The following is a 26,067-nucleotide window of genomic DNA, read 5'->3' as shown; positions in this document are numbered from 1 at the left end:
TTAGTGAGCAAAGCCCTGACTGGTGAGCTCTCCCTTTCTTCCTGCCTTCCTGCCGTGAAGTTACTCTATAGGGCCACTTCTCATTTTCAACCCGTGTGGGTTAAAATGTCTGGTGACCCTGAGTGATGCCTAGTGACCCTTAGTGGCTCCCAGTGACAGCCTGAGGAGACCTCAGAAATGGCCCTGACACTCCCAACGTTTCCAGCCAGCCACTCACTCACTGTGCCTGAGGCAAAGGTCCCTTGATCTCACTTCATCCTTGGGAGATTGGAATTTTCCCTTTCAAAATAACCTTTATTATTCTTTTTTACCATTATTTTAATCTGAATAAATCAAGGGTAAGGGAGAGAGGTGAATATTGCATGGGGGGACTTGCCTCAGGCTTGACTACATACATGATAAAAATAAATCAACTGAAACAAGTTAGGCACAAATTTAGCCAGTTTTCTTCAAAGAAGAAAAAGTTATCACAAAATTACAACTACCAGATGTAACTTTTAATTCAAATTCTTCAGAAACAATTCTGATTTCTTCTCAGTCACAACTTATAAAACTAGTAATAAAGTTGAATAGCTTGGGTTATAAGATTTTATCCACTTTAAATAAAGATGCCATATAATACTTTATTGTGGTTCACAAATATCAAAGTGCCTCTATATGGCTTCGGTGATTCCTACACAAGCCCTCAGTAGATAAGGGTCCTCTAAGTTTAAAAGTTAATTCCAACGTTGAGAAAGAAATACGAGGTGCAGCGACGTTAAGATTCAAAGGCAAATGTTTAAGACGCCCACAAGGCACCCAAGGAATCGGAACGCAGGTCTTCGTCGAAGGCCTGCTCCCCACCCCCACTCCAAGAAGACATTTAAGTTATGACTGAAATCAGCTCTGCACATCAGCAAATCCATGTGATGTGTATGCTTTCTAATAAGAGTTTGAAAGTTTTTTGAAATCAAAATATTTTCACTTGAAAATTTAAAAAATTTGTGTGTTACTATTCCAATGGCATCCACACAAACTAAAAAGGTAACAAGAAACAAGTAAAATTAAGTTAAATGATAATTTATTTAATTCAGTATATCCAAAATAATACCATTTCAACACGTAATCAATATTAAAAAAGTATTAATGAGACATTTAACCTTTTTTTCATACTAAGTCTTCAAAATCTGGTGTGCATTTTACACTTTCTTAATTTGGATGCTAGGTTTTCATTCAAAAAACTTGCTCTGCATTTAGATTTCATAAAATTTACATTTGCAAAAGATGATTCACATACCCAAGTTAGTCCAAACATACTTAAAAGTTTTCCAGTAACTGAGTTGAGAATCTGTGTTTAAATTAAGTACAATTTAAGAAAATTAAAAATTCAGTTCCTGGTTGTGCTGGCCACGATTTAGGTCCTCAGGACTCACACATGGCCCAGCAGTGGTAACTCAAAGCACCACAAGGCTGTTGGCTTCGGGTGGTGCTGTGAGCAGAATGGTGTTCAGAGCAGACTGACTTGAATCTCTTCTTAAAAGTATATAACGTTTTTGTAGGTTAAACTTTCCACTGTTCTCATCACTTTATACACAGTTACATTTTTTCTTAATTATATTTTCTCGCAAGATGCCACGTCTTCCAGTAAACTTTAAACTGCATTCAGATTTTATGTATGTATAAATGCTGCTTGGTGGATTATGAAGTGGTTTAAAATGACGCAAATTCTAAAATGACCCAGTCGGTTGTGCATTCTTCTGCAGGGCAAACATTACCACAAAGTGTTAAACCATCCCCTGAAACCAGTGTTAAAAAGGATATCCCACTATATTCTTTACAAAATAGTGATTCATTATTCCTTGAATATTTATTTAATGAAACAATTCCTGAATGTCAAAATTAAAAAAAATATATTTTTATGCCTGAATGCCCCAATTTACTTCATGATCTCTTTACCAGCAGAACGTTTAAGCAATAAATGCTGCACAACTTAGGTACTGACAGAATGACAACAGCTACAGAATTTCTTGTTTCACTTAAACCTGCGTGACCCTTGAAATGATAAAGCCCACTGATTAAAAGAGAGGATCATATCTTTACCAAAGTGAGTCATTAATCCTGTGGTCAATCTGCTGCAAAAGCAGAGTGAGAGTCAAACGCTGGCTCCGATGAAGCGTGTGTGAAGGGAGGCCGTGTCCCTCCCTACACCTTGGCCCTCAGGCTTTTGCTTTGGTCCCGCAGCTCCATCTTTGCCACTGCCGAGAGGTGGACTTCGTCGGGCCCATCTGCTATGCGCAAGGTGCGCGTTAGGGCATACCTGGAGGGACACACAGAGCAGGATGGCAGGACTTCCCAAAGAGGAGCGTGAAGCTTTATCATCATCACTGATTCTAAGCCAAGACTATCGTGTTTGGAATCTGGCCAAGGCAGCAATCAGAAAAAGAGCACAGGGAAAATCAAGGAAAGTAAACCCAAGGGCTTGCGAAATGCTATTTTAAAGTGCCCCTCACTGGGGAGTGGAATCTTAAAAGGGCAATCGGGCAAACTGCAGCAGTGCGTTTCAGGGTCAACAGCACATCTCCTGAATGGCAGTGTGGCTCTCAGCAATCCAGGGAGCCTCCACCTCCTGCAGGGGAGCAAGGACTGCCGTAGTGGGCTTAGTGTGCAGCCTTTATTGCTTAAACGTTGGTGTGCTGTAAGTACTCGAAGTTGCTAGAACTAAGAGTTATCTTAGGTGAGCCACAGGCAGCGAAGTGTAAATACATAACATTTATGCACTATAAATATGTAGTACTATATACATAGTTCTTTCTTACGGTTAAAAGTTGATGGGACACCAGACTCTGATCTCCAGGGTGACAGGGAAGGTGGCACCATGCCCAGTGGTGACAGGCAATGCAGAGTGTTCCTTCTTGACTCCCAGCAACCACAGTGCAGACCGAGTAGGTTTAACGGAGTCCACGGGGGTGGTAAAGCCTGGCTCTGGGCTCCCGCTAGCCGGCTCTGCTCCTGGCCCGCCCTCCATGTCAGGGAGTTATTTACAGCCCAGGACCCTCAGTGAGTCCCCTCCATGTAAAGGTGAACACAACTGGGTGAAATGACAGTTGTAATCATAAGAGCAACTATTTATTGGCACTAAGCTCTACAGTGAAGTACCTTTATTACTGTAGTTAGCCTTCGGTTACGCTTTAAAGTAAACTATCTTTATTTTCTCCTTAAACAGTTAGTATCAAGGTGCCTGTAGATTTTTAACTCCAAGCCCATCAAATGTAGACGGTGATTCAGTGACATCTACTCACATGTTGGCCAGCGGGTAATCCTGGGAAACACCCGCACCGCCACACACTTGGATGGCCCGGTCAATAATTTTGCAGACGGCCCGAGGGGCAGCCACTTTAATCATTGCAATCTACATAAGCAAGATATAAAAAGAATGTTCCTTTCTTAGATAATTCACAATGTGGCAGAATTTGATATTATCTGTATTTGCTTTGTGAAATGAAATGGGGGAACTTTCCCACATGCATCATTTGTGAAACAGGATCTTTGATGAAAGCCAACAGAGATCCGCTAATACAGCTAATGGCCGTATTTCAGTCAATACAGACCTTATGGAAAGAGAGATCTCTTCCAAGTCACATTTTATTCACTTATTTACAATTTGCCTTGTTTCCAAAAGGATTTCAGGATTTCACATTCATCGCCTAAGGGATCACAAAAGTCTTCACTAATCAGTTTTCTCTTAGCATTGCTTCTATAATTAAAGGATCGTGTTCTTATTCTAAATAAGCCAGAAAGATAAGAAGGCAGGGGGCCAGAGGTGCCTTTTGTGACACATTTACTATGTGGCAGCACAGTGCTCTGCATCATTGGGGTCGCTCTTCACTAGAACCCAAGGCCACAGGCAGACAGGTTAGATTCTTTGCCCAAGGTCACGAGGTTAGCAGAAAATGGCACACTGGGTACAATTCCAAGCCTGAATAGTGTCTAACATTCCCCTACCTTCCTATTGCTGCATCTCAAGAAAGTTGAAGACATTCTGCATCCTGAAAATCATTCCCTGCAGCAGCCCAGTGAAAGGAAAACTAGCAAGTGACACACACTTTAAACAAAAATCACATGGAAGCTTCTGAGTGCCCTCAAGGCACCATGAGACCTGAAATGTCCAGTGAGTGGGAAAAACTGGAGAAGGCTTGGCAGATGATGGTCCAAGGGGCCTCACCTCTTTCTTAGCGCCAGCGCTGCCCAGAGTATCGATGCTGTGGGCGGCTTTCAGGGTCAATAAGCGGATCTCCTCAATGGCAATGCGGCTCTCAGCAATCCAGTGAGCCACCACCTCCTGCAGGGGAGCAAAGGGCCGGAAAAACGAGGATAAGATGAGCTCAGGTGTCTGAAGTCCCCTTGTGACACAGGCTTGTCATCTGGTGAAAACATTCTTTATGCTGAGGACTGTTCTCAGGCTTTACTTTATGTATTTTTAAATGGAAGAGTTAACTTGTTTGAGATATACCAGCCAGCCACATGCCTGTGGAATGCTGCAGGTAATACTGGCTGATTTTAGGAAGAAACTTTATTTGCTCAGAAAAATCATTTATTTTGGATGTCCCAATGTCTAAAATCAAGATGGCTGACCTGAGCAACTGTCTTACTATCAGGAAACTCTTGAGCTGGCCCTCCTGAATGCTAACTGCAGAGTGCCACTGAAACTTGGTTACAAGTGAGGTGTGACAATCTAGATAATTCATAAAGCCATTTCAGTGCGGGGATGGTCCAGCAGTCCTTTATTCTGTCGTTACTATTATTTACTTAGTGAACAGTGACTATTTTCTTTGGTGAACAATTCTGTGAATTTTAACACATGTGCAGACTGATACAACCACAATCAGGATACAGAGTAGTTTCATCTCCCCCCAAACTCCCTCATGCTGCCTCCTTTTAGCCCCATCTCTAAGCTCTAGCAACCACTGATTGGTTCTCAATTAATATGCTGCTGCCTTTTCCAGAATGTCACATAAATGTAATCATTTAGCATGTATTCTTTAGAGGCTGGCTTCCTTCACTCAGCATAATGCCTTTGAGTTTCATCCAAATTGTTCAGTGTATCAGCTGTCCATTCCTTTTTATCACCGTGTAGTATTCCATTGAAGGGATTTACCACAATTTGTTTATCCTTCACCTGTTGAAGGACATGTGGGTTGTTTCCAGTTTTTGATGATTATTAACAGAACTTCTGTAAACATTTGCATATGGGTTTTTGTGTGAATATATCTTTTCATTTTTTAAAGCAGATACCAGGAGTAGAATTGTTAGGTCATGAGGTAAATACTTATAAGAAGCTGTCAGTCTTTTCCAGAGTGACTGCACCATTTTCCACTCCCATCAGCAGTGTATCAGAGTTCCAGATGCTCTCCAAACCATCAGCACTTGGTATAGTCAGCATTTCTAAATTTTAGCCATTTTAGCAGAACTCTTAGCAAAGAAATAGAAGAAATAAAGAAGAACCAAATGGATATTTTATAACTGAAAAAATATAATAATTTAAATAAAAAGCTCAGTGGGTGGGCTTGAGAGTAGAATAGAGGGGACAAAGGAACAAATCGGTGAACTGGAAGATAGGACAAAAGAAACTACCCAATCTGAACCACACAGAGAAAACACACTGAAACATTTTTTTAAAGAATAGCATTAGGGACCTGTGAACTATAACAAAATATCTAGCATTTATGACATCAGAGCCCAGGAAGAAGAGAAAGAACTGAAGAACTATTCAACGGAATAATGGCTGAAATTTTGCAAGAGACATAATCTATAGATTTAAGAGGCTGAGTGAATCCAAAGCAGGATAAACCCAAGAAATCCATGCCAAGGCACATCACAGTTAAACTTCTAAAAACTAAAGACAAAATCTTGAAAGTAGCCAGAGAGGAATGACACCTATTGGAAAAATGTGTGTGTATATGCCAGGAGGAAGTGGCAGGGTCTTTCTCAAGGGCTAAAAGAGAAGAATTGTCAACACAGAACCCTATGCCAAGTAAGGGTCTCCCTCAGGAGGAGAAATCAAAACATTCTTAGATAAGGGAAAACAGAGAATTTGTCACGTGTAGACCCTAAAAGAATGGCTAAAGAAAGTTTTCTAAACAGAAGAGTTAAAAGGAACCTTGGAAAATCAGGAAGAAAGAACACAGTAAGAAAAAAATATGGCTACAGACAATTGGCTTTTCTTTTCCTCTTGAATTTTCTAACCTATGTTTGATGGTTGAAGGAAAACTTGTAACACTGTGTGATGTCATTCCAAATGTACATAGAGAAAATACATGACAATTGTATTATACAGGGATTTAAAGGGAGGTAAAGTTTTTATACTTCACTCAAACTGGTCAAATGAGGACACCAGTAGACTAGTGAGATACATAACTACATAAATATTATATGTGTATGTATATATATATTTATATATACATTGTATATATTTATAAGCAATATCTAGAGCAACCACTAAAAGAGCCATACAAAGAGATACACTCAGAAACATTACAGATAAAATGGAATTCTAAAAATGTTAAATTAACCCAAAGGAATGTAGGAAAAAGAAAACAGAAACTACAAACAGAACAAACAGAAAACAAAACATAAAATGGTAGACATAAGCCCTAACCTCAATTATTACAAAGACAAAGATTAAAAAACATGACCAAACTATATGCCATCTAGAAGAAATTCACTTCAAATATAATGATGTAGGCAGGCTGAAAACAAAAAAGAAAAAAGAAAAAAGAAAAAAAAATCATGCAAACATTAATCAAAGGAAAGCATAAATAGCTATATTAATACCAGATAAAAGTAGACTTCAGAACACAGGAAATGACTAGAGAGAGAGAGGGTCATTATGTAATAAACGATAAATTTTCAGGAAGTCACAGCAATTCTAAATATGTATGCATCAAACAACAGAACTGCTGAATATGTAAAACAAAAACTGATAGAACTGAAAAGAGCAGCAAACAAATCCAACAGTCCTAGTTGAAGATGCCAACATCTCTCTCAATGTTGACAGAACAACTAGACAGATATTAGCAAAGACAGAGAGGAACTTAACAATACCATTAACCAACAGGATCTAAGAGACATTTACAGAACACTCCACCCAACAACGCAGAGTACGCATTCTTTCCAAGTATCCACAAAACATACAATAAGATAAACCACATCCTAGTCCATAGAGCCAATTGCAACAAGCTTTAAGAAGTGAAATAAAACAGTTTGTTCTGTGAACGTTAATCTTGTAACCTGCTACCTTGCTGAATTCTTCAATCAGCCCTAGTAGTTTCTGTGTGGACCTTTTAGTGTCTTCTATATATAGTAACATGTCATCAGCATATAGTGACACTTTTACGTGTTCTTTTCCAATTTGGATCCCTTTTATTCTCTCTCTTGCCTGATTGCTGTGGCTAGGACTTCCAAGACTATGTTGAATAGGAGTGGTGATAGTGGGCAGCCTTGTCTTGTCCCAGATTTTAGTGGGAAGCTTTTGAGTTTTTCACCGTTGAGTACTATGCTGGCTGTTGGTTTTTCATATATAGCTTTTATGATGTTGAGACATGTTCCCTCTATACCCACTTTGGCGAGAGTTTTTATCATAAATGGGTGTTGAATTTTATCAAATGCGTCTATTGAGATGATCATGTGGTTTTTGTCCTTTCCCTTGTTGATGTGATGTATTACACTGATTGATTTGCGTATGTTGAACCACCCTTGTGCCCCTGGGATGAACCCCACTTGGTCATGATGTATAATCTTTTTTATGTGTTGTTGGATTTTATTTGCTAATATTTTGGTGAGGATTTTGGCATCTATGTTCATCAGTGATATTGGCCTATAATTCTCTTTTTTGGTAGTGTCTTTGCCTGGTTTTGGTATCAGGGTGATGGTGGCTTCATAGAATGAGTTTGGGAGTATTCCCTCCTTTTCAGCCTTCTGGAAGAGTTTGAGAAGGACTGGTATGTGCCCACAATGGGATCAAAAACAGCAGGAAAACCTCCAAACACTTGGAAAGTAAGTAACACAATTCCAAGTGACCCATTTCCATGGATCAAAGAGGAATCCAAAGGGGAATTGAAAAATACACTGAATGGAATGAACATGAAAATATGATATATAAAAATTTGTGGAACACAGGTAAAGTAGTGCTGAGAGGAAAATTTACAGCATGAAATGCATAGATCAGAAAAGGGGAAAATCTCAAATCAATAATCCATGCTACCATGCCAAGAACCTAGAAAAAAGAAAAAAAATAAGTCTGAAGAATGCAAAAAGAAAGGTATGACAGAGTAGAAATCAGTAACATTGAAAATAGAAAAATAGAGAAAATCAGTGAAGCAAAGATCCTGTTACTGTTAAGTCATTGTATTGTATAATTTTATATATTAATGATTAATGTATGTTCTTTGAAGAGACCAATAAAATTGATAGACCTCTAAAAAGACTGACAAAGGAAAAGGAAGGCACAAATAACCAATTTCAGGAATGAAACGGGATGTCACTGAAGACCCTGCAGACATCAACAGGAAAATAGAAGAATGCTGTGAACAATTCTAAGCACACAAAGTTGACAGCTTAGACAAAATAGACCACTTCCTCAAAAAACACAAACTACCTCAACTCATTCAATATAAAATAATGTGAATAGCCCTATAACTATTAAGGAAACTGAATTTTAGATTAAAAATTACCCCCATCCCAAATTTCCAGGCCCAAATGGTTTCACTAGAGAACTCTATCAAATGTTTAAAGAAGAAGTAACACAAATCTAGACAATCTCTTTGAGAAAGTACAAGAGGTGGCAACACTTCCCAAACCATTTTGTAAAGATGGTATTATCCTGCTACTAAAACCAGATAAAAACAGTACAGAAACGAACACTACTGAACAATATCCCTGATGAATATACGTGTAAAAATCCTTAACAAAATATTAGCAAATAGAATTCAGCAATCTATAAAGAGAATTATACATAATGACAAAGTAGGGTTTGTTCCAAGGATACAAAGCTAGTTTAGTGTGGAAAATCCATCAATGTACTCTACCATATTAACAAGCTGAAGAAAAATCACATGGTCATACAAATTAATGCAGAGAAAATAATTTCATTCAAGACAAAAAACTCTCAGAAAACTGGGTGTAGAGGGGGAACTCAACAAAGAGCACCTATAAAAAACCTACAGCTAACATCATGCTTAACGTCCCCTAAGAAACTGGATCACTCACATACAGCTGGTGAGGACGAAAACCGGCACAGCCCTTCTGCAAAAGAGGGTGGTGGTTTCTTAAGAAACTAAACACGCAACTACCATACGACCCAGCGACTGCTTTCTTGGGCATTTATTCCAGAGAAATAAAGACTTACATTGATGCAAAACCCTATACTTGAATGTTTATAGCAGTTTAACTGGTAGCAGCTCAAAACTGGAAACAACCGGCATATCCCTCAACAGGTGAACAGCTAAAAACAAAAAAACTACTGATGCACATAAACTGGATGACTCTCCAAAGAGTTGTGCTGAGTGAAAAAAACCAGTCCCCAAAGTTCACATGCTGTATGATTCCATTCTTGAAATGACAAAACTAGAAAAATGAACAGATCAGTAGCTGCCAGGGGTTGGTGAGGAGGCGGGTGAGAGCAAATTGAGTGTGGCTTTAAAAGGACAACGTGAGGGCTCTTCATGGTGATGGAAATGCTCTGTACCTTGACTGTATTGATGACAATATCCCGGTTCCAATAACCTATTACAGTTTGGCAAGATGTTACCATTGGGGGAAACTGGGTCAAAGGTACAAAGGATCTCTCTATATTATTTCTTACATCTGCACGTGAATCTACCGTGATCTCAAAAACATTAAACATTAGTACTTGCTTTTCATTTGGCTTAGGGAACATGCTCTGAGTTTCCTCCACTGGTCAGAACTTGGAAGAGAAGCAGGGAGGTAAGTGGAAAACCATGAAGACGAAACCCTACCAGCAACCAAGCACTCAGAATTCACACTGAAACCCGGGAAACGTAACAAATGCTTCCAGTTGGCTGTAGTAGGTTTTTTTTTTCAGTTCCCAATTCTAAACATAGAACTGATGTTTATGATGGAGATTAATATTTGTTAAGACTGATAAGCAGATAATCATAGTGCTCCAATTTGAGCCACATTAGCTGCCCACAGCCATTCTTATGTTTGGCCAAGTTTGCTGCGGTGTATTTCCTCAACAGTGACTATTTGATCAGTTTCCCTTTCACAGTGATGCGCAATATGATAGCCACTAACTACACGAAATGTGAACTATGCCTACTCTGAACTGAGATGTACTGTAAGTGTGAGACATACACCCAGTTGAGAAGAATCAGTATTTTAAAAGAATGTAAAAAACCTTACTACTAATATTTTTATATTGATTTCATACTGAAATAACATTTCAGATATATTGGGTTAAAGAAGATACATTATTGAAATCCATTTCTTTTTACTTTTAAAAAACGTAGCTACTAGAAAAATTTAAATTACATTTGTGGCTCACAATATATGTCTACTGAATGGCACTGCCCTAGAGGTTGAAACAAGGCTCAAACTTGTTAATGTCAAGCAAGTTGCCAGCAGTCTGTCTTTTTGATGGTTGTAAAATGGGGTGATTATAACTTCATGAACAGACCCCGTATATATTTACTTCTTAGCTTTAGAATAAAAGAAAATGTTCTCAGCTGGGTCTCTAAGGACCCTAGATTTGCTGAAAAGCATTAAGTGGGTGCTCTAAGGAGTTGCCAGATTTATTTATTAAGACAGAACTTGGATAAAGAACTTTTTGCTTTAGTGCCTGGAATAAATTAGAAGGCAGCTAGAAGAGGTCTCCAGTTTCAGGAGAATGGAATGTTACTTTCACAAACTGAAAAAGAAAAAAAACAGCTGGCCCCAATCTTTGTTTACAACATGCTCACACATCTCTTTTGCTTTTGCCAGATCATTCCCCTCGTGCCAAATGCAGCAGGTTTCCAGTGAAGGGAGGCAGAGTTAAGCCCAGGCTTGTTCTGCTTGATACATTAACTTTAAAAAGCAGGAGAGAAACTGCCCTCTAGCAGAGCATTAAAAAATCTCTTGTGAAAGCAGCACATGAGCAGAGTGCTTCTGTGTGTTCAGGATGCCTTTGGTGTCCTCCCTTCACCCTGCTCCAGGGTTTGGATGGCAACCTTGAAAAGAGAAAAGAGTAAGAAGTGACAGCTGATGCCATGGGCAACTCTATAGCTCCTACTCCAGCAGCAGCGCCGAGTGGCATCCATGGCCCTAGGAAATCTGCACCTTCTCACCTCCTCCCATGGTGTCCATCAAACAGCTGAAGCCTTGCCCTCATCGTTTACTAATGGGGCTCCCCACAAATTATTCCTAGGCGATTGCCATAAAGCAGGCTGTGTCTTTCCATGAAATCATTGTTACAACTAAATCATAGATATGCTGAATAATATTTCACAAAAAGCAAGCATGGCCTATACGAATTCACGGTAGAAAATGTACTGCAAAATTTTGTAAGTGTCACAAATGTACTTTACAAAGGGACCAATGTACTTAAAATGTACACGTCCGGCAAACACAAGTACAATTTTATCCCCATGAGTTTGACCTAACACTACATGTTAGCAGTCATGAGTACTAAATGTTTAATAATAGTTTTTCTTGCCTTCTTGAAAGTTAGAAGGGTCTTGTGGGGCATGATTTGGATATCTCACATCTCTGAAAAAGTTTTCCATTTCAGCTCGAAAGCTCCTTTCAACATTTCTTGTAAGCAAGGAAGTCTGAAATGACAGCTTCTTTTCCTTCTTGATAAGTATTCTCTAATTTGGATTATACTGCCCGGTTGTAACTCTATTGTCTACTGTGCTTTGTAAACAAAAGACTCAGCAGTACATAATTGAGAGATGAGAATTCAAAAAAAAAAAAATCATAAACATCCCACCAAATGTTGGTCCCATTTCTACTTGTATTTGGCCAGTGACAGGGCGCTCACTTCTTTCTGAAACAGTCCATTCCGTTTTAGATCGCTCTCCTTTTACTGAGTTTTAGGCTACTTTCCTTTATCTTTACACTTATCTGTCCTAATTCCTTCCAGAAAGCCCAAGGGCCAGGCTTCCTTCCTACTTACGACAGCCCTCTCAGGTGCACAGAGAGCGCCATCAGACCAGGTTCCCTGCAGAACAGGAGTCTGAGGAAGTCGCAGGAATTGTCCACATTCTGTGCTGAGGTGTTGAAGCTCTTTAGGAGTTATTTAATCTTTCTCAGAGATAACTCTCTCTCATCAGACTATAATTAAATACAGATATAAATACACTTTGTGGAAAAGAATCATCTTGTTTATGCAAAGGAAATCTCTCGCAACCAAGAGACATTTCCTTTGCTGTTCTGGTTCAAGGTTGGAGTAGTGCATTGGGCTACAATAAATTCAAGTGAGTCATTGTCCTTACATGTGAATACAGCTGCTTCTTAAAGGCCACCCTTTGCTTTGCCCGTTCACACATGATCTGCAAAACGCGTTCAGCCAAACCTACTGTTCTCATGCAGTGGTGGATCCTGCCAGGCCCAAGACGGCCTTGGGCAATTTCAAATCCCCGACCTTCACCTGAGAGGAAGAAAGGAGAATGCAAAAGTGGTCACAGCCCATTTCTTTTGTTATTTACACAAAATCCTGAGAAAAGGATGAGCTGCCCTCAATAAAAAATGGCATTCTGGGTAGGAAAAAAGTCAGTTCTGTAATAAGGGTTATCATATATTATAGAACTTTAAAAAAAAAGTTTTTTTTTTGAGGGGGGAGGTAATTAGGTTTATTTATTTACTTTTTTTGATGGAAGTACTGGGGATTGAACCCAGGACCTCGTGCACACTAGGCATGCACTCTGCCACTGAGCTACAGCCTCCTCTTTAGAACTTTTGATTTCTATTTTTTTTTAAACCGCCATCATTGAATCAAATTTAGGGCCAAGTACCTACTCTGCATAAGTTACTCTGTAAGTGCTACAATGGTTACAAAGGTAGACAAGATACAGTCCCTACACCAGGAGTTCAGAACTAGAAGAGGGGGCAAGGGATGCAAGGGATAAGGCACATGGAGAAGGACAAGGCAAAAGGGAGAGGCTGTCTGTTCACCAGTGTGCCTGGCGGCATCTGGGGCTTGTTGAATGGATGGGATGAGGAACACACGAACCTTCCTGAAAGGGGCCGTCGGAGATGTTCTCTGAAGGCTGGGTAGGAGTCCAACAAGCAAGAGGATGGAGTCATTCCAGGCATACAGTGTTTAAAGTTATTTATGCTTCTAATGTGTATAAAAGACTTGAATTCAGAAAGTACTGAGCTTTATTAACACAAGTAGTCAGAAGATCATGTTGTAGGAAAAAGTTGGTTGTCTGAATTGTGTAATTTTTGTATTTAGCTGTGTTTTCAATTGATGTGATACACAAAACCACATCAAACACTTAAATAAAACGTTATTATTTTGTAGAAAATCCACCAAAGAAAAAAAAATTTCCCTTATAACCGGACTAAATAAGAGGGGAAAGTATTTAAATTATGGGAGACTTCATATCCTTTCCATATTTAAACCTGAAAATATTTTAAAACACAACAAAGAATCATTTTTCCAAACTTATCTCACCTAGTATTAAATTGGTGGCCGGAACTCGCACTTGATTAAAATGGATCTCAAAATGTCCTCCGTGGAAATTATCTATGAAACAGAAAATAAAATGTTAAAGAGCAAAATGAGCTACCAAAAAATAATCACAAATAATTAATCTAATGAAATATAATTACTCAAGGAAAGTGGAGTTTAAAGGCCTCATATGTCACAGACATTCCTAGGTAGACCTGAGCCCTGAACCCCCAGCACCGTGCAGCCCAGAAAACACATTAACTGTTCTAGAAATTTTAAGAGATTTTAGATATTATTTCATCCAAAGTGTTTTTTGTTTGTTTATTTCTTTGTTTTAACTCATTCTTTGAAGTTCTAGAGCTATGAAAAAGGAAGATGGCTCCATGGTCCAATCAGATTATTTTTTTATTATTATTGTTGCTTCTTTGACATTTTTTACATATGGGCTTCCAAAGAAAATTTTGCTTAGGAAAAAAAGGGTTTTAATGGTTCAAAAATTGAAAATAAGAAATGTAGTTCAAGTTTCTTATTTTATCACTGTGGAAATCAATGCCCAAAGATGCGAAGAACCTGCTCATAGAGACAGGAACAGGCTCGGCATGAGAGACAGAGCAGGGGCTGGACCTTCAGGTGTGTTTGCTCCCAGTCTAGGCTTATTTGCTGTGTTTGCCTCTTGAAAATGCTGACATGTGACTGAGACTGGGAACATACTCACAACCGTGTCTTTATATCATCCTTCCTCCCTGCCAAGTTCTTGAGATAATCTCATGCTAATTCCACACCCTTTTCCTGTCAGAATAGACATTAATAATCAGCCTTGTCCACGCTGTTTCTTTTGGCCTTGAGCACGGGGAGCTGGAGAGGTGCTGGTGAAATTGTCATAACTGGAATTTCAAACACAGGCTCTAAATGGAGGGTATGGAGGGCAGCCAACCAGTATTATAAACCCATTTTGGTGGTTTTCAGGCTGTTGCTCTGCAATCCGACAACGTCCCATGAACAATTTGCTCCAGGGGCTGGTTCATCCCCATCTTGCCGACACACTTGGCCTGTGGGTGCGCTCTCCAGCTGCAGCCCACAGAAGGGGATGCCACATGCGCCGTAAAACAGGTCCTGTGTCCACTCCTTGAACATTTACATTAGCCATATTCAATAGTAAAGAGAAAGCCAAGGTCACCACAAACCTGAAGTTCAGTCAACTTCTTCATAGCATTTGTCACCTGCTAACAGCCATGTAACTTCTTATTTATGTGTTTTTATTTAGTGCCCATCTCCCTGCCACTCCCCACTCTGCGTGTAAGCTCCACAAGGGCAGAGATCTTGGCCTGTTGTGTTCACTAACATATTCTAAGCTCCTAGAACAGTGCTCAGCATTCAATAAATACTTGCTGGGTGAGTAGCAAAGAAACAATGAACATGAGCCTGAGCAAAAGTATCCTTGCTTCTTAAAACTCCACCCAAGGACCAAAGGAATTAAAAGCTTTGTATCTGAATCAGTCAAATCCCATTGCTTATTAACAGTTCTTGTAGGTTGATTAAGGAAGCTAAACTTGAAAACAAAAATGAATGTTATTTTGGATTACCTAGATTTACTTTTTCCATGTCTATTTCATTAATCCATCCCCCTGGGTAATGGAGAGAAGACTGGCAGGCAGAGTTGCTGTTCCTTGAATACCAATCGGCCCTTTTCCAAAAGCGGACAAAACGTGGTAGAATGCTGTACCACCTCCCTTTTTATTTATTCTGTTCTGAACCCCTGACATTTATATTACGAGCCAAAGGATTTCTAAGAGCACATTTCATACATTAAAATGCTATCCATTCTCTTCAGGGTTACAGCATATTCTAGTCTTCCTGCTTGCCAGTGGACAGACGTGCTGATTGAGTACTTACCCAGGTAGCCAAAAACTGACAAAGGCCTTATGACTTCTACTCCAGGTGTGTTGATAGGAACAAGAATCATGCTGTGTTGTCTGTGTCTGGTCAAGAGAAACCCAAATGTTAGGAAAAGTTTGCTAAGTGGAAAAATAAAACACATGTTCGGTGGAGTCACAACTGTCATTTTTTCATGGTTATCATGTAATCATGGGAGCAATGATGTCCGGAATGGGAACTGTGTAAAAGACACACATCAAGTACATTCCGATGCAGGCTGTGATCTGAACAATAACCATGATTTGAAAATATGTGAAAGATAGTTTGACTGAGGCTCCTCGTTGCCCAGCAGTCGTAACTGGGAACTGATAACGCAATATCAAAGATTTCAAGCCTACTGCCTTGGATCTAAACGTCTAATCCCTTAATTACTTACAGACAGTTCTGAAAAATTTTATAGGTCTTGTAATCTGATCCAAACAGCTTTGAGGATTCAGCAACACTTTTTAACACAGGAAATTCCACAGTGAAGAATGTGCAGCAGCACCCCCTAAAATGTTATTCCTAAATATATGTTTTAGCAAAATAATTGTAAAATACCTATATGTCACATTTAACCTCATATTTTATACTATTATGATTTGTACGCCCGAATGGTATATTTTAAGTAAATGAAGTGGATAGCGAGAAAGACCGACTCTTATTCCTCCACAGATTTCTCAATCACTATTGCTATATTACCTGGCTGCCAAGACATTGTTAGTTCTTCCCATAACAATTGCAACTTTGCACTTTGGATTCCCAGCTCCTAAAACCAGGGAGAAGAGGAGAAGAATATATCATAGAAGGAAATTTTTAGTCTGAAATTTCACCCTAAAAGTTCTCATCCTTCCAAGTTTATCCCTGGCAAAAAACAAATAGAAAGAAAACCCTTGATTCATTAAAAATAATGCTATGTATAAAACTGTGAATCATCCAAGAAAAATGACTAGCCAAGGCCAAGAACGGACTCCCTCAGTGAGAGCTGCTGCCCCAAAATAACCAGAAGTCGAAGAAGCAGTGACACAGCTGCGGCCCTAAGACAGAAGGACAGCTCTCCACTCATACCATTTCAGATGTCAGCATGCTCGAAAGGTGGTGAACTGCTAGCGTATTTCCTTCTGTTTAGATCTCATATTTTCTGACATATGGACAAGAAGTATATATAACTCATATTTAAAGTATTTAAAACCAGCGGCTGAGAAAGACCTAATTTCTCCAACCGTGGCATGGGGTGAGGGTGAGTCTGAGGATCCAGTACCTCTCCCAGACCCCCTCACTTGCCCTAGCGATGCGACGGAACAGCTGAAGATGATTTACTTGGCTGTCTACATACATGAGGCTCGGATTCCACCCTCAGTAAGCCTCGGTTCTCATTTATTGATTTATTAAGGGTTAGAAATTTGAAAATATAAAATTATTCTCATTTTAATGTAAACTTTTACTTTATTGCAGTTTAAGGTCTATGGTAATTCCCCAAAGGGGCCTTCTTGCAAAAAGTACGTTTCATTTTCACCAGTCTAAGCACTTCATTCCTCAGGGAAACTACCATTTAACCGCTTTACTGCGTCTAAAACCACAAACAGCTGGATCAAACTAAGTTAAACACATGTACAAAGTCTTAAATCATCAGATTATTTTTTTCCTAACTTCTTGTAAAAAGTGGTTTCAGGAGACTTGAAATCATACGAAGATTAAATGAGAAATGTTAGCAATTATGTCAAATAGTAGAGTAACACCATAAAATCCTAGGACTTAAAAGGATAAACTCCATGGGACATATTAAAGGACCCTGCAGGGATGTGATCCGTGAAATCCAGAATATGGGAAATCTACAAGACAAATAATCCAGTTTCTTCAACAATTAAATTGCAATAAAAAGAAAAAAAAAGACAGGGAGCTTATAGATGAAAAGAGATTTAAAAAAAATATCAACCGGCAGCAATTTTTAGACCTTATCTGGATCCTAATTCAATTAAATAAAAAGCATTAATGACAATTATGAAACAATTAGAAATGTGAATAGTTACTGGCTATGTAATGACATTAAGTAGTTTTAGGTGTGCTAACGGTATTAAAGAGCCCTCACTGAGATATACACTGAAGTGTTTGTGAAGGAAATAATGTGATGTCTGGGATTTATTTCAAAGTAATATGGGGAGAGGAGGGAATGGGAGTAGGGGTGGAGCAAGCCTGGCCATGAGTTGGAAATTGTTGAGCTGTAAAACTAGTCAAAGAGTATTCCTGGGAGACCTAAATGTGTGACAGAGATAAAGAAGAAATTTGGGTGGTGTGGGTGGTACACTGAAATGTCTGGAAACAGCGCACATAACAGTGAACGTGAGGAGTCAAGGAGGGCAGGGCCCGGAGGGAAGAGATGCCTTAATTCTGCAGACTGACAGGGGCCTGGGAAGAGGACACAGTAAGGAAGCAGTGCTAGAAGAAAGGCGATTGGCTGAGGAACAGAGACCAGAGTGAGCAGAAGTAAAGAAAGAGAAGCGAGGGTAAAGAGAAGGGGTCCACTTTAAACTGTACTGTTTTCAGTCTATGTGGAAGTGAGGCTACAAAAGGGGGCTCAATCCAATATTTATAAGGGGGCAAATGAAACAGGTGGCACTCTCACAGGCAGGGATCTGATACTTAGCCTGAAAGAGGAAAGTATATAGTGTGTTAAAAGAAAACTGAATAAAGTCACTCGGAGACTCAGAATCTGTAGCCTGAAAGCTAGCTTCCCGTCAGCAGACTCTGAGTTCCAGCCCTGCTTCACCAAAAGTTTCCTTACAGAATTCCTATTCAGAAGAGAAACATGGCTGGAAAAAAAAAGCCCCGTTAAAAACAGAGAAAATCTCAACCAGCTACCCTTCCTTTTCCCTTAAGTCTAAACAGAAAACCAAAGAGCTGTAGTATGTGAGTCTGCAGCACTGAAGAGAGTGACTGATCAAAATAAACAAACTGGAACTCTCCGAGAGAGAGCTCCAGAAAAGAAAAAACTCAGCAGAATTACAGGTACAGTTTAAAGGTGTGTGTGTATGGGTAAAGGGGAAGAAATATAACATGATCAAAGTAAATGATGCAATGAAAGAAAAATGGCAGTTAGAAACTCCAGGAAAATAATTTGTAAATGTGCAAATGAACCATGGTCCAAATATAAAAGAAACTACAGTATGGCGTGAATTTAAGTAATACATAGAGTGTAAATCTATCTTAATTGATGTTGATGCTTAGAAACACTCTTCTTACAACGGCCAAGGTGACAGTACATTCAATCAGTCAGAGAAAGACATGGAATCTACCTAACACACTACTCAGACCAGCACTGAACAGTATTTACATAGTCCTATAAAGGAAGTATTGGTTTTCAAAGTTTAGAGTCATCCTGTGGTCAACCATGATTATGGTTGCAAGATAGAAATAAATGCTACTAATTTTGACAATGTAAAAGCTTAAACTGTGGTTGACGCAAGGTGCAATACGGAAGGGAGGAACAAAAGGTAGAGAAAGGGGTAAGAGCACTCATAGGTCTTTATGTTATGAAGTGGAGCTTGAAGAGATTCTGTCAAGTGAGGATGCAGAGGAGAGATTTAGAGACATCATCTAAAAGTTTAAAAAGTAATCAATCAAAAATTGAAATAAAATAAATATCTACATTATGAAAAGGCAGAGAGTTTTAATACAAATGAGGGAAACTGTTCTTTTCCAAATTAGAGAGTCAATGGGTAGTGTCTAAAATGAATAAACTGGGAGAGAGAAAAAAGCATTTTACTTAAAACTGTAACAGAAATCAGAGAACTAAAACCAGAAACTGTTAGAAGAGTTTTATCCAGGGTCTGGTGCTGCGGTGTGAGGGGATGGGAACAAGTTATGCTCTCAGATATTTTCAGATTGGTTGCCATTTCTAATTGAATAGTAATAATAACTACTACTTTTAAAAACCTGCCCACCATCTTGTGAACGAATATGTAGATGCCAATTAGGAGGAGACTGAGAGAGACTTGCTGAGTAAACTGCAGTATGTTTTTTTCTCTTTCCTTATCTCACTTCAATCAGAATATTTAATCTTTGGGCTGTGCAGGAGTTGCTTCCTGCATACAGTTGGGCATTTCCCCACTTCTCCTAAATGAAAATACATAACTCCAGAAATCCTGCACGCACACTCTGCTTTAGAAAATGCCTACACTGATAAAAACACTAAAATCAGATTTCGTCTGGGAAAGAGGGGGAAGGGGAGGTAGGCAGTGTGCCCAAAATGGGTGGTTCTGTTCATCCCCAGGCTGATAGCAGAATAAGGAAACAGCTTAAACTGACAGAGCTTGAATCATAAGACTGCTTTCTCCACCGCAAAAGCCAATGGATGTGTCAGAACTTGCAGTTCCATATATATCTAACTAACTGGAATAGAACAACATTAAATTGGCCATCAGATGCCACATTGTAATCACAAAACAAATATGTTAAGTAAAATTGTTTATTTCTTCCCAAGTATATGACTTATTGTCTTATCCCAGGGGTAAGAAAAATATGACATATTATGTATGAAATAAAGAGCAAAACCATTTTCTCCATCCTTATCTGCTATGCAATATAATCTTATTACTAAGTCCGATTGCTTCAAATAAAATTTAATGAAGTTTTTATACTGAAAAGGAACGAGTCCTATTTTTCTTTAAAAGAAAAACACAAGCATTTTCATAAATACAAGAGAAATGTAATGTTGTCCAAGTGGAACACTTTACCATGCCTTGAAGAGTCTGCAGTATGTATTCTTATGTTAGATAACAAAGGCCTTCAATTCAGGTTAAACATACTTATTTTATATCAACCAATATAAATGGCAGTTTTAGAATTTCTAGAATTCGATCTTCAATATATATGTATGTATGTATATACATATACATAAAGATTTTATTTTAGAGCAGTTTTAGGTTGGCTGCAAAGTTGAAGGGAAGGCACGGAGATTCCCTAAATACCCCCTACCCCCACCACCCTCAGCCTTTATCAGCATTGCTCATCTGAGTGCTACATTTTTCACAACTGATGAACCTACACTGACACATCATAACCACCCAAAGTTTATAGTTTATATTACAGTTCACTCTTTTTTCAAACTGAAGTGTAGTCAGTTACAATGGGTCAATTTCTGGTGTACAGCATAATGTCCCAGTCATGCATATATATACATATATTTGTTTTCATATTCTTTTTCATTAAAGGTTATTACAAGATATTGAATATAGTTTCCTGTGCTATACAGAAGAAATTTGTTTTTTCATCTATTTTTATATATAGTGGTTAATGTTTGCAATCTCAAACTCCCAAATTTATCCTTTCCCACCACCTTTCCCCGGTAACCGTAAGATTATTTACTATGTCTGCAAATCTGTTTCTTTTGTAGATCAGTTCATCGTGTCCTCTTTCTCCTTCCTTTTCTTTTTTCAGATTCTACATATGAGTGATATCATATGGTACTTTTCTTTCTCTTTCTGGCTTACTTCACTTAGAATGATGATCTCCAGATCCATCCATGTTGCTGCAAGTGGCATTATTTTATTCTTTTTTTATAGCTGAGTAGTATTCCATTGTATAAATATACCACAACTTCTTTATCCTGTAAATGGACATTTAGGTTGCTTCCATGCTTTGGCTATCATATATAGTGCTGCTATGAACATTAGGGTACATGTATCTTTTTGAATTAGAGTTTTCTCTGGATATATGCCCAGGAGTGGGATTGCTGGATCATAGGGTAAGTCTATTTTTACTTTTTTGAGGAATTTCCATACTGTTTTCCATAATGGCTGAACCAAACTACATTCCCACCAGTAGTGTAGGAGGGTTCCCTTTTCTCCACACCCTCTCAAGCATTTATCGTTTGTGGACTTCTGAATGATGGCCATTCTGTACAGTTCACTCTTGATGTTGTACATTCTATGGGTTTGGACAAATGTATAATGACATGTATCCATCATTATATATTTCACTTCTCTAAAAATCCTCTATGTTCCACCCACTCATTCCTCTCCACACCCAACCCTTGCCAACTACTGATCTTACTGTCTCCAGAGAGTTTCTCCCCTTTTCTAGAATGTTATATAGTCATAATCACAGCCTTTTCACTTAATAGTATGCATTTAAAGTTCTTCCATATCTTTTCATACCTTGGTAGCTCCTTTCTTTTTAGTGCTGAATAATATTTCATTATTCAGATGTTCTTCTTTTAAATGGCCATCTCTCCCTCTGCCTTCTTCTTCTGGAACTCCAATTACACACATTTTAGACCTTTTAATATGTTCCATAGTTTCCTAAGACTGTTCATTTCTTTACATCTTTGCTTCATATTGGGTAGTTCCTAATGGTCTATCCTCAAGTTTATTAACTCTTCTCTGTCATCTCCATGTTACTAAAACTATTCTGTGAATTTTTTCAGATATTTTATGTTTCAATTCCAATATTTCTAATGGGTTCTTTTTATGTTTTCCATTTATCTTCTGATATTTTCTATCTTTTGATTTTTCTTACCCTCACTGAGCAAATTTATAATAGCTATCTTAAGTCCTTGTCTGATAATTCCAACACCTGAGTCATTTGGAGGTTGGGCTTTTCCCTTGAAAGTGGGTCATGTTTTCCTGGTTCTTCACCTGGTGAGCAATTTAAGATTGTATTCTAGACATTATGATTCTTTTGCTTTGAGGATTCTGGATTCTTTTGTATCTCTCCAAAGAGTGTTGATGTTTTTGTTTTATCAGAAAATTAACTTACATAGAGTCAAACTGTAGAGTCTGTCTTAATTAAGGTGGGTGGGAGGTCAAATTCAGTTTAGCTCTTTTAATTTAGCTGCAAGGTACTTGGAATCTGCCCTGGGAATCACTTTGGTTAAAGAGTCAGCCAGAGACTTGGGCAAAGTTTATACATGAAACAGAGCTCCTCTTTTCTGGTCTTCTCCTCTGCTGGAATCCCATCTTACTCTGTCATTTTCCAGGACTGATGGCTGCTCCAGATACTGTTCCTTAGGACACAAGGACCTGAGTTATCTAGAGAAGCTTCAGCATTCTCACACCACACTATGTCCTCAGGCCAGAGCCTTAAAATAGAAAACTCACCTTGTGTCTGTCTCATCTTCCAAATTTTGACTCAGCTACAAAATCAGCCTGCCTTTGGTCACTCCTCAGAGTCTTCAGGTAGTTATTTTTTTGTAGCTATCTAGCTGTTATCTGTGAGAAGGTCAATCTCAGGGGCTTATTTCACCACACCAGAAGTGGAGCTCCGTTAGAGTTCCCTCCTTTAAACTTTACCAAAACCAGGTCTTCACTTATCCAGTGTGATGGTTCCTTACACATTCATATACCTGTCATTAGTGTCAGTTGAAGTTTTAGAAATGCAATGATCACCTTAAAATATGATCATGTAAGAGGCAGAAATAGGAGTCTTAGAAGTGCTAAAATTTTAAAACCAATAAAAACAATAGCTTAAAATTCGATTCCCCTCAATTATTCTGTATTATGAATTACACATGTAAAGTAAAAAGTAAAATACAGTTAAGAGTCAAGTGCAATTGTTTTAAAACCAATGCTTGTAATTTGGGTTCCTTCAAATTTAATGGAATCTACTTTTCAGTAGTTCTGAAAGGACGTTTCAGCTGCTGTATCTGCAAAGTTTTAATGAGAAAAGATCCCTCCATTCACATATTTCAAAGTTAAGTTTTAAAAATCTCAGATGCTATACTCCTGATGGTGATTCCAAGTGTCCTGAGTTTTACAGGTGCTAATAGATAGAAAATGAATTCCACTAATCCGAGGATCAACCCAAAGAACATTAGAATGATTCGAATGGCAGATGATAATACTTAAATTTCACTGTGGAGCTTGACTGAAATTTCTTATCTGAAAAATGCTGGCTGAGGGAGTTTTTTAACCTTTGATTGGCCCTGGCTCTGCAATAATATGCAGTCTTGCTTTGACTCTTAGTTAGAAATTATAAAGACTCTTTCCCAGAAAGGCTTACTTTTTTCAACTATATATTTTCCTATGTGGGGTTTTTGAGGTCTTAGTTGTAGGAAGACTTGAAGCCCACAGGCTGAAGGGTCAGGCTACGTGCCCCACATAACCCACTGTCTCCTTGGTGGCATGCTTCTGAAAATCAGATTAGGACATAAAGATGTGACTTGGGGTTCATTTTCATTAGAGATATTTTCTTTCTCTACCTTCTGTCCTGGTAGTCATGAACATATTGAGTAAATCTAAGGCTTCATGGGTCTTAATCCTAGATACCTGGAAGCTGAATCCTTCACAAGTAAAATCCTCTCTACAGTTCCCTTAAGCCCTAGTTGAAAGCCCTCTTTTCTAATATTTAGAATGTATATATTTTCTCTAATGATTCCTAATAGCATTTCTTACTTTGCTCTTTCTATCCTGAAAAATTGTTGCCACAGCTTTATGTAAGTGCCCAACAGACTTCAGGAATCAGGTAAATTTTGAAGAAATTTAAGAAAAAAGTCAAATAATTCTTTAATTTTGCTTTGTTCAGTCTAATATGCAAAACCATTCAGATTCTGCAAAAATAAAACTTCTAAATTGGCTCTCCTTTTTGGAGTCATCAAGTAGAGGAAGTCAGGGTGAATACATAGGTCGTAAATTTTGAAACACTTTGATTTAACCTTGATGTTACAGAAAATGGGAAAAACCTCTCACAAATATATCATCTCAGTTACAAGCAGAATTTGGCAGGTGCAGCAGCTGAAATGTCCTTCTAAAGAGAGTTTTTGCTCTCTTGTATTATTTTAGTCAAGGAACAGGAAACCAAATGTCATAAATTTAATACATTAGAGATAATCTGAATAGACCAGAAAACATTTAAATATATCTGCTGTGTCACAGGCCTTCATGAATGAAAACAGATGGCATAGATAAAATAATTTCGTTTTTACTCTGGAATTCGTGGTATTTCAAGATTGTCCAAGTGCCAGGATTAAGTCAGGCTGAAAATGACTTTTCCCTGATATTTGCTGATGAATTTTAATTTCACAGGCTCTTACAACCACACAGTTATCAAAAAAAAAAAAAAAATCATTCTCTAGCCCAAGAAAAGATATCAGGTGGAGAAAAACATGACTGATGGTTATGAAGGTGATCTGTAACAATAAAGACAGTGATGTAAACAATAATGTAATATGAAGCGCAGTTAGCCATCTACAAAGTCTCAGGGTTATGTTTCGTACCAACATTGAATTTCTGAGCTGAAATACTTAAACTTCATTTGGTCTTAGCATTAATGCTAATATTTAGCTTTAATTCAAATATGAATAAAAATCCATTATGAGTTAAGTAAGATTTTACAATGAAATTTCCACTTGTTAAAAAAAAAAGTTTATCATACAATCCTACAGTTAAGGGAAAAAACAACCTCACGGGTTCTCTTGGAGTATGTGTTGTTATCAATAGGGGAAACAACCTTTGAAATTCACTTACTGTACCTCAAGGAAGGTTTACATCTAAGAAGCATTCAATAAATGTTACATGCTACTGCTACTGCTGTCTTTATTAGAAAATATAGCTGGATCAAAATCAGGTCCAGATAGATCAGAACTGAAAATTGTTAAAAAAAAAATTTAAATAACCAAGCCATAAAAAAACTAAAAGAAAGAATAATTGAATATTTATGAAATTTGTGAATGGGAAAGAAAATTTAAGCCTCAAAATGATAAATGAAATAAAAAAAAATTAGTTGGCTTGTCTGCCTAAAACAATTGTACATTAAGAACCAAAATTTAAGCAAAAAATGATTTAGGGAAAATACTTCATACACAATTGGCAAGGGCAGGGGAAGGGCACTGAATCTGCTACAAGTCGTTTAGACCGCAAAATGGTAGCTGAATAATACATTCTACTGGCAACATTCTATGGAAACAGACACTTCCATACATTATTGGTGAGAATACCAAGTAATACTATCCCAACAGAGTACAATTTGGTAATCTCCATCAAAGTTACAGATTCATTTACCCTTTGATCCATCAATCTAACTTCTGAGATCTATCCTACAGATAGAGCTGTTCCTGACTGAAATGACAGATGCGCAGGATTATTCACTGCAGTAGTATTGTTTATACTTGCAAAGACTTGAGCATAAACCAATATCCATCTATAGGAGACCATTAAGTATACTGTGGTATGTCCATATCATAGAACCCTTCTAAGAAGAATAAGGAAGATTTCTATGAGCTTGTCTGAAAGGACTTTAAGATTATTCTACATGGTAGAATGGTAAGAATGCTATCTTTTGTGTAAGAAAAAAAGGAACAGTTTTATGGTTGGTTCTATTCTTCAACACCCCTCAGTAAGATTAGATTAAGTCCAGTTTCCCACCGTATCTACAAAGATGCTCTCTGTAACATCATTTGTAAAAGCAAAACACTGGAAACATTCTAAAAGTCTTACAACAGTTGAATGGTAAGGCAAATTATAATCCACAAAACAAAGTATTATTTAGCTACTAAAAATATCATTTAT

General features: G+C 38.1%; 1 protein-coding gene across 3 annotated transcripts in view; it reads right to left on the bottom strand.

Annotated features, from left to right (window-relative positions):
- Positions 1–475: 475 nt before the first annotated feature.
- ACAD11 (acyl-CoA dehydrogenase family member 11) overlaps positions 476–26,067 on the bottom strand; it is an 82,037-nt gene continuing 56,445 nt past the window's right edge. The window contains exons 14-20 of one of the 3 annotated variants that reach the window (XM_032488263.1): positions 16,268–16,334; positions 15,545–15,630; positions 13,655–13,726; positions 12,555–12,625; positions 4,202–4,318; positions 3,279–3,388; positions 476–2,296 (exon numbers count right to left, since the gene is read on the bottom strand). In XM_032488263.1, the coding sequence (XP_032344154.1) occupies positions 2,182–2,296; positions 3,279–3,388; positions 4,202–4,318; positions 12,555–12,625; positions 13,655–13,726; positions 15,545–15,630; positions 16,268–16,334 (638 nt within the window). In that variant the 3' untranslated portion in view covers positions 476–2,181. Of the gene's footprint in view, positions 2,297–3,278; positions 3,389–4,201; positions 4,319–12,470; positions 12,626–13,654; positions 13,727–15,544; positions 15,631–16,267; positions 16,335–26,067 lie in introns of all 3 variants that reach the window. The other 2 variants (XM_032488255.1, XM_032488274.1) reach the window with 2 other exon arrangements.

Source organism: Camelus ferus, chromosome 1 (assembly GCF_009834535.1).
Source record: "Camelus ferus isolate YT-003-E chromosome 1, BCGSAC_Cfer_1.0, whole genome shotgun sequence".
NCBI lineage: Eukaryota > Metazoa > Chordata > Mammalia > Artiodactyla > Camelidae > Camelus > Camelus ferus.
Note: the sequence above shows the minus strand (reverse complement) of the source record. Positions and strands in the feature narration are given on the sequence as shown.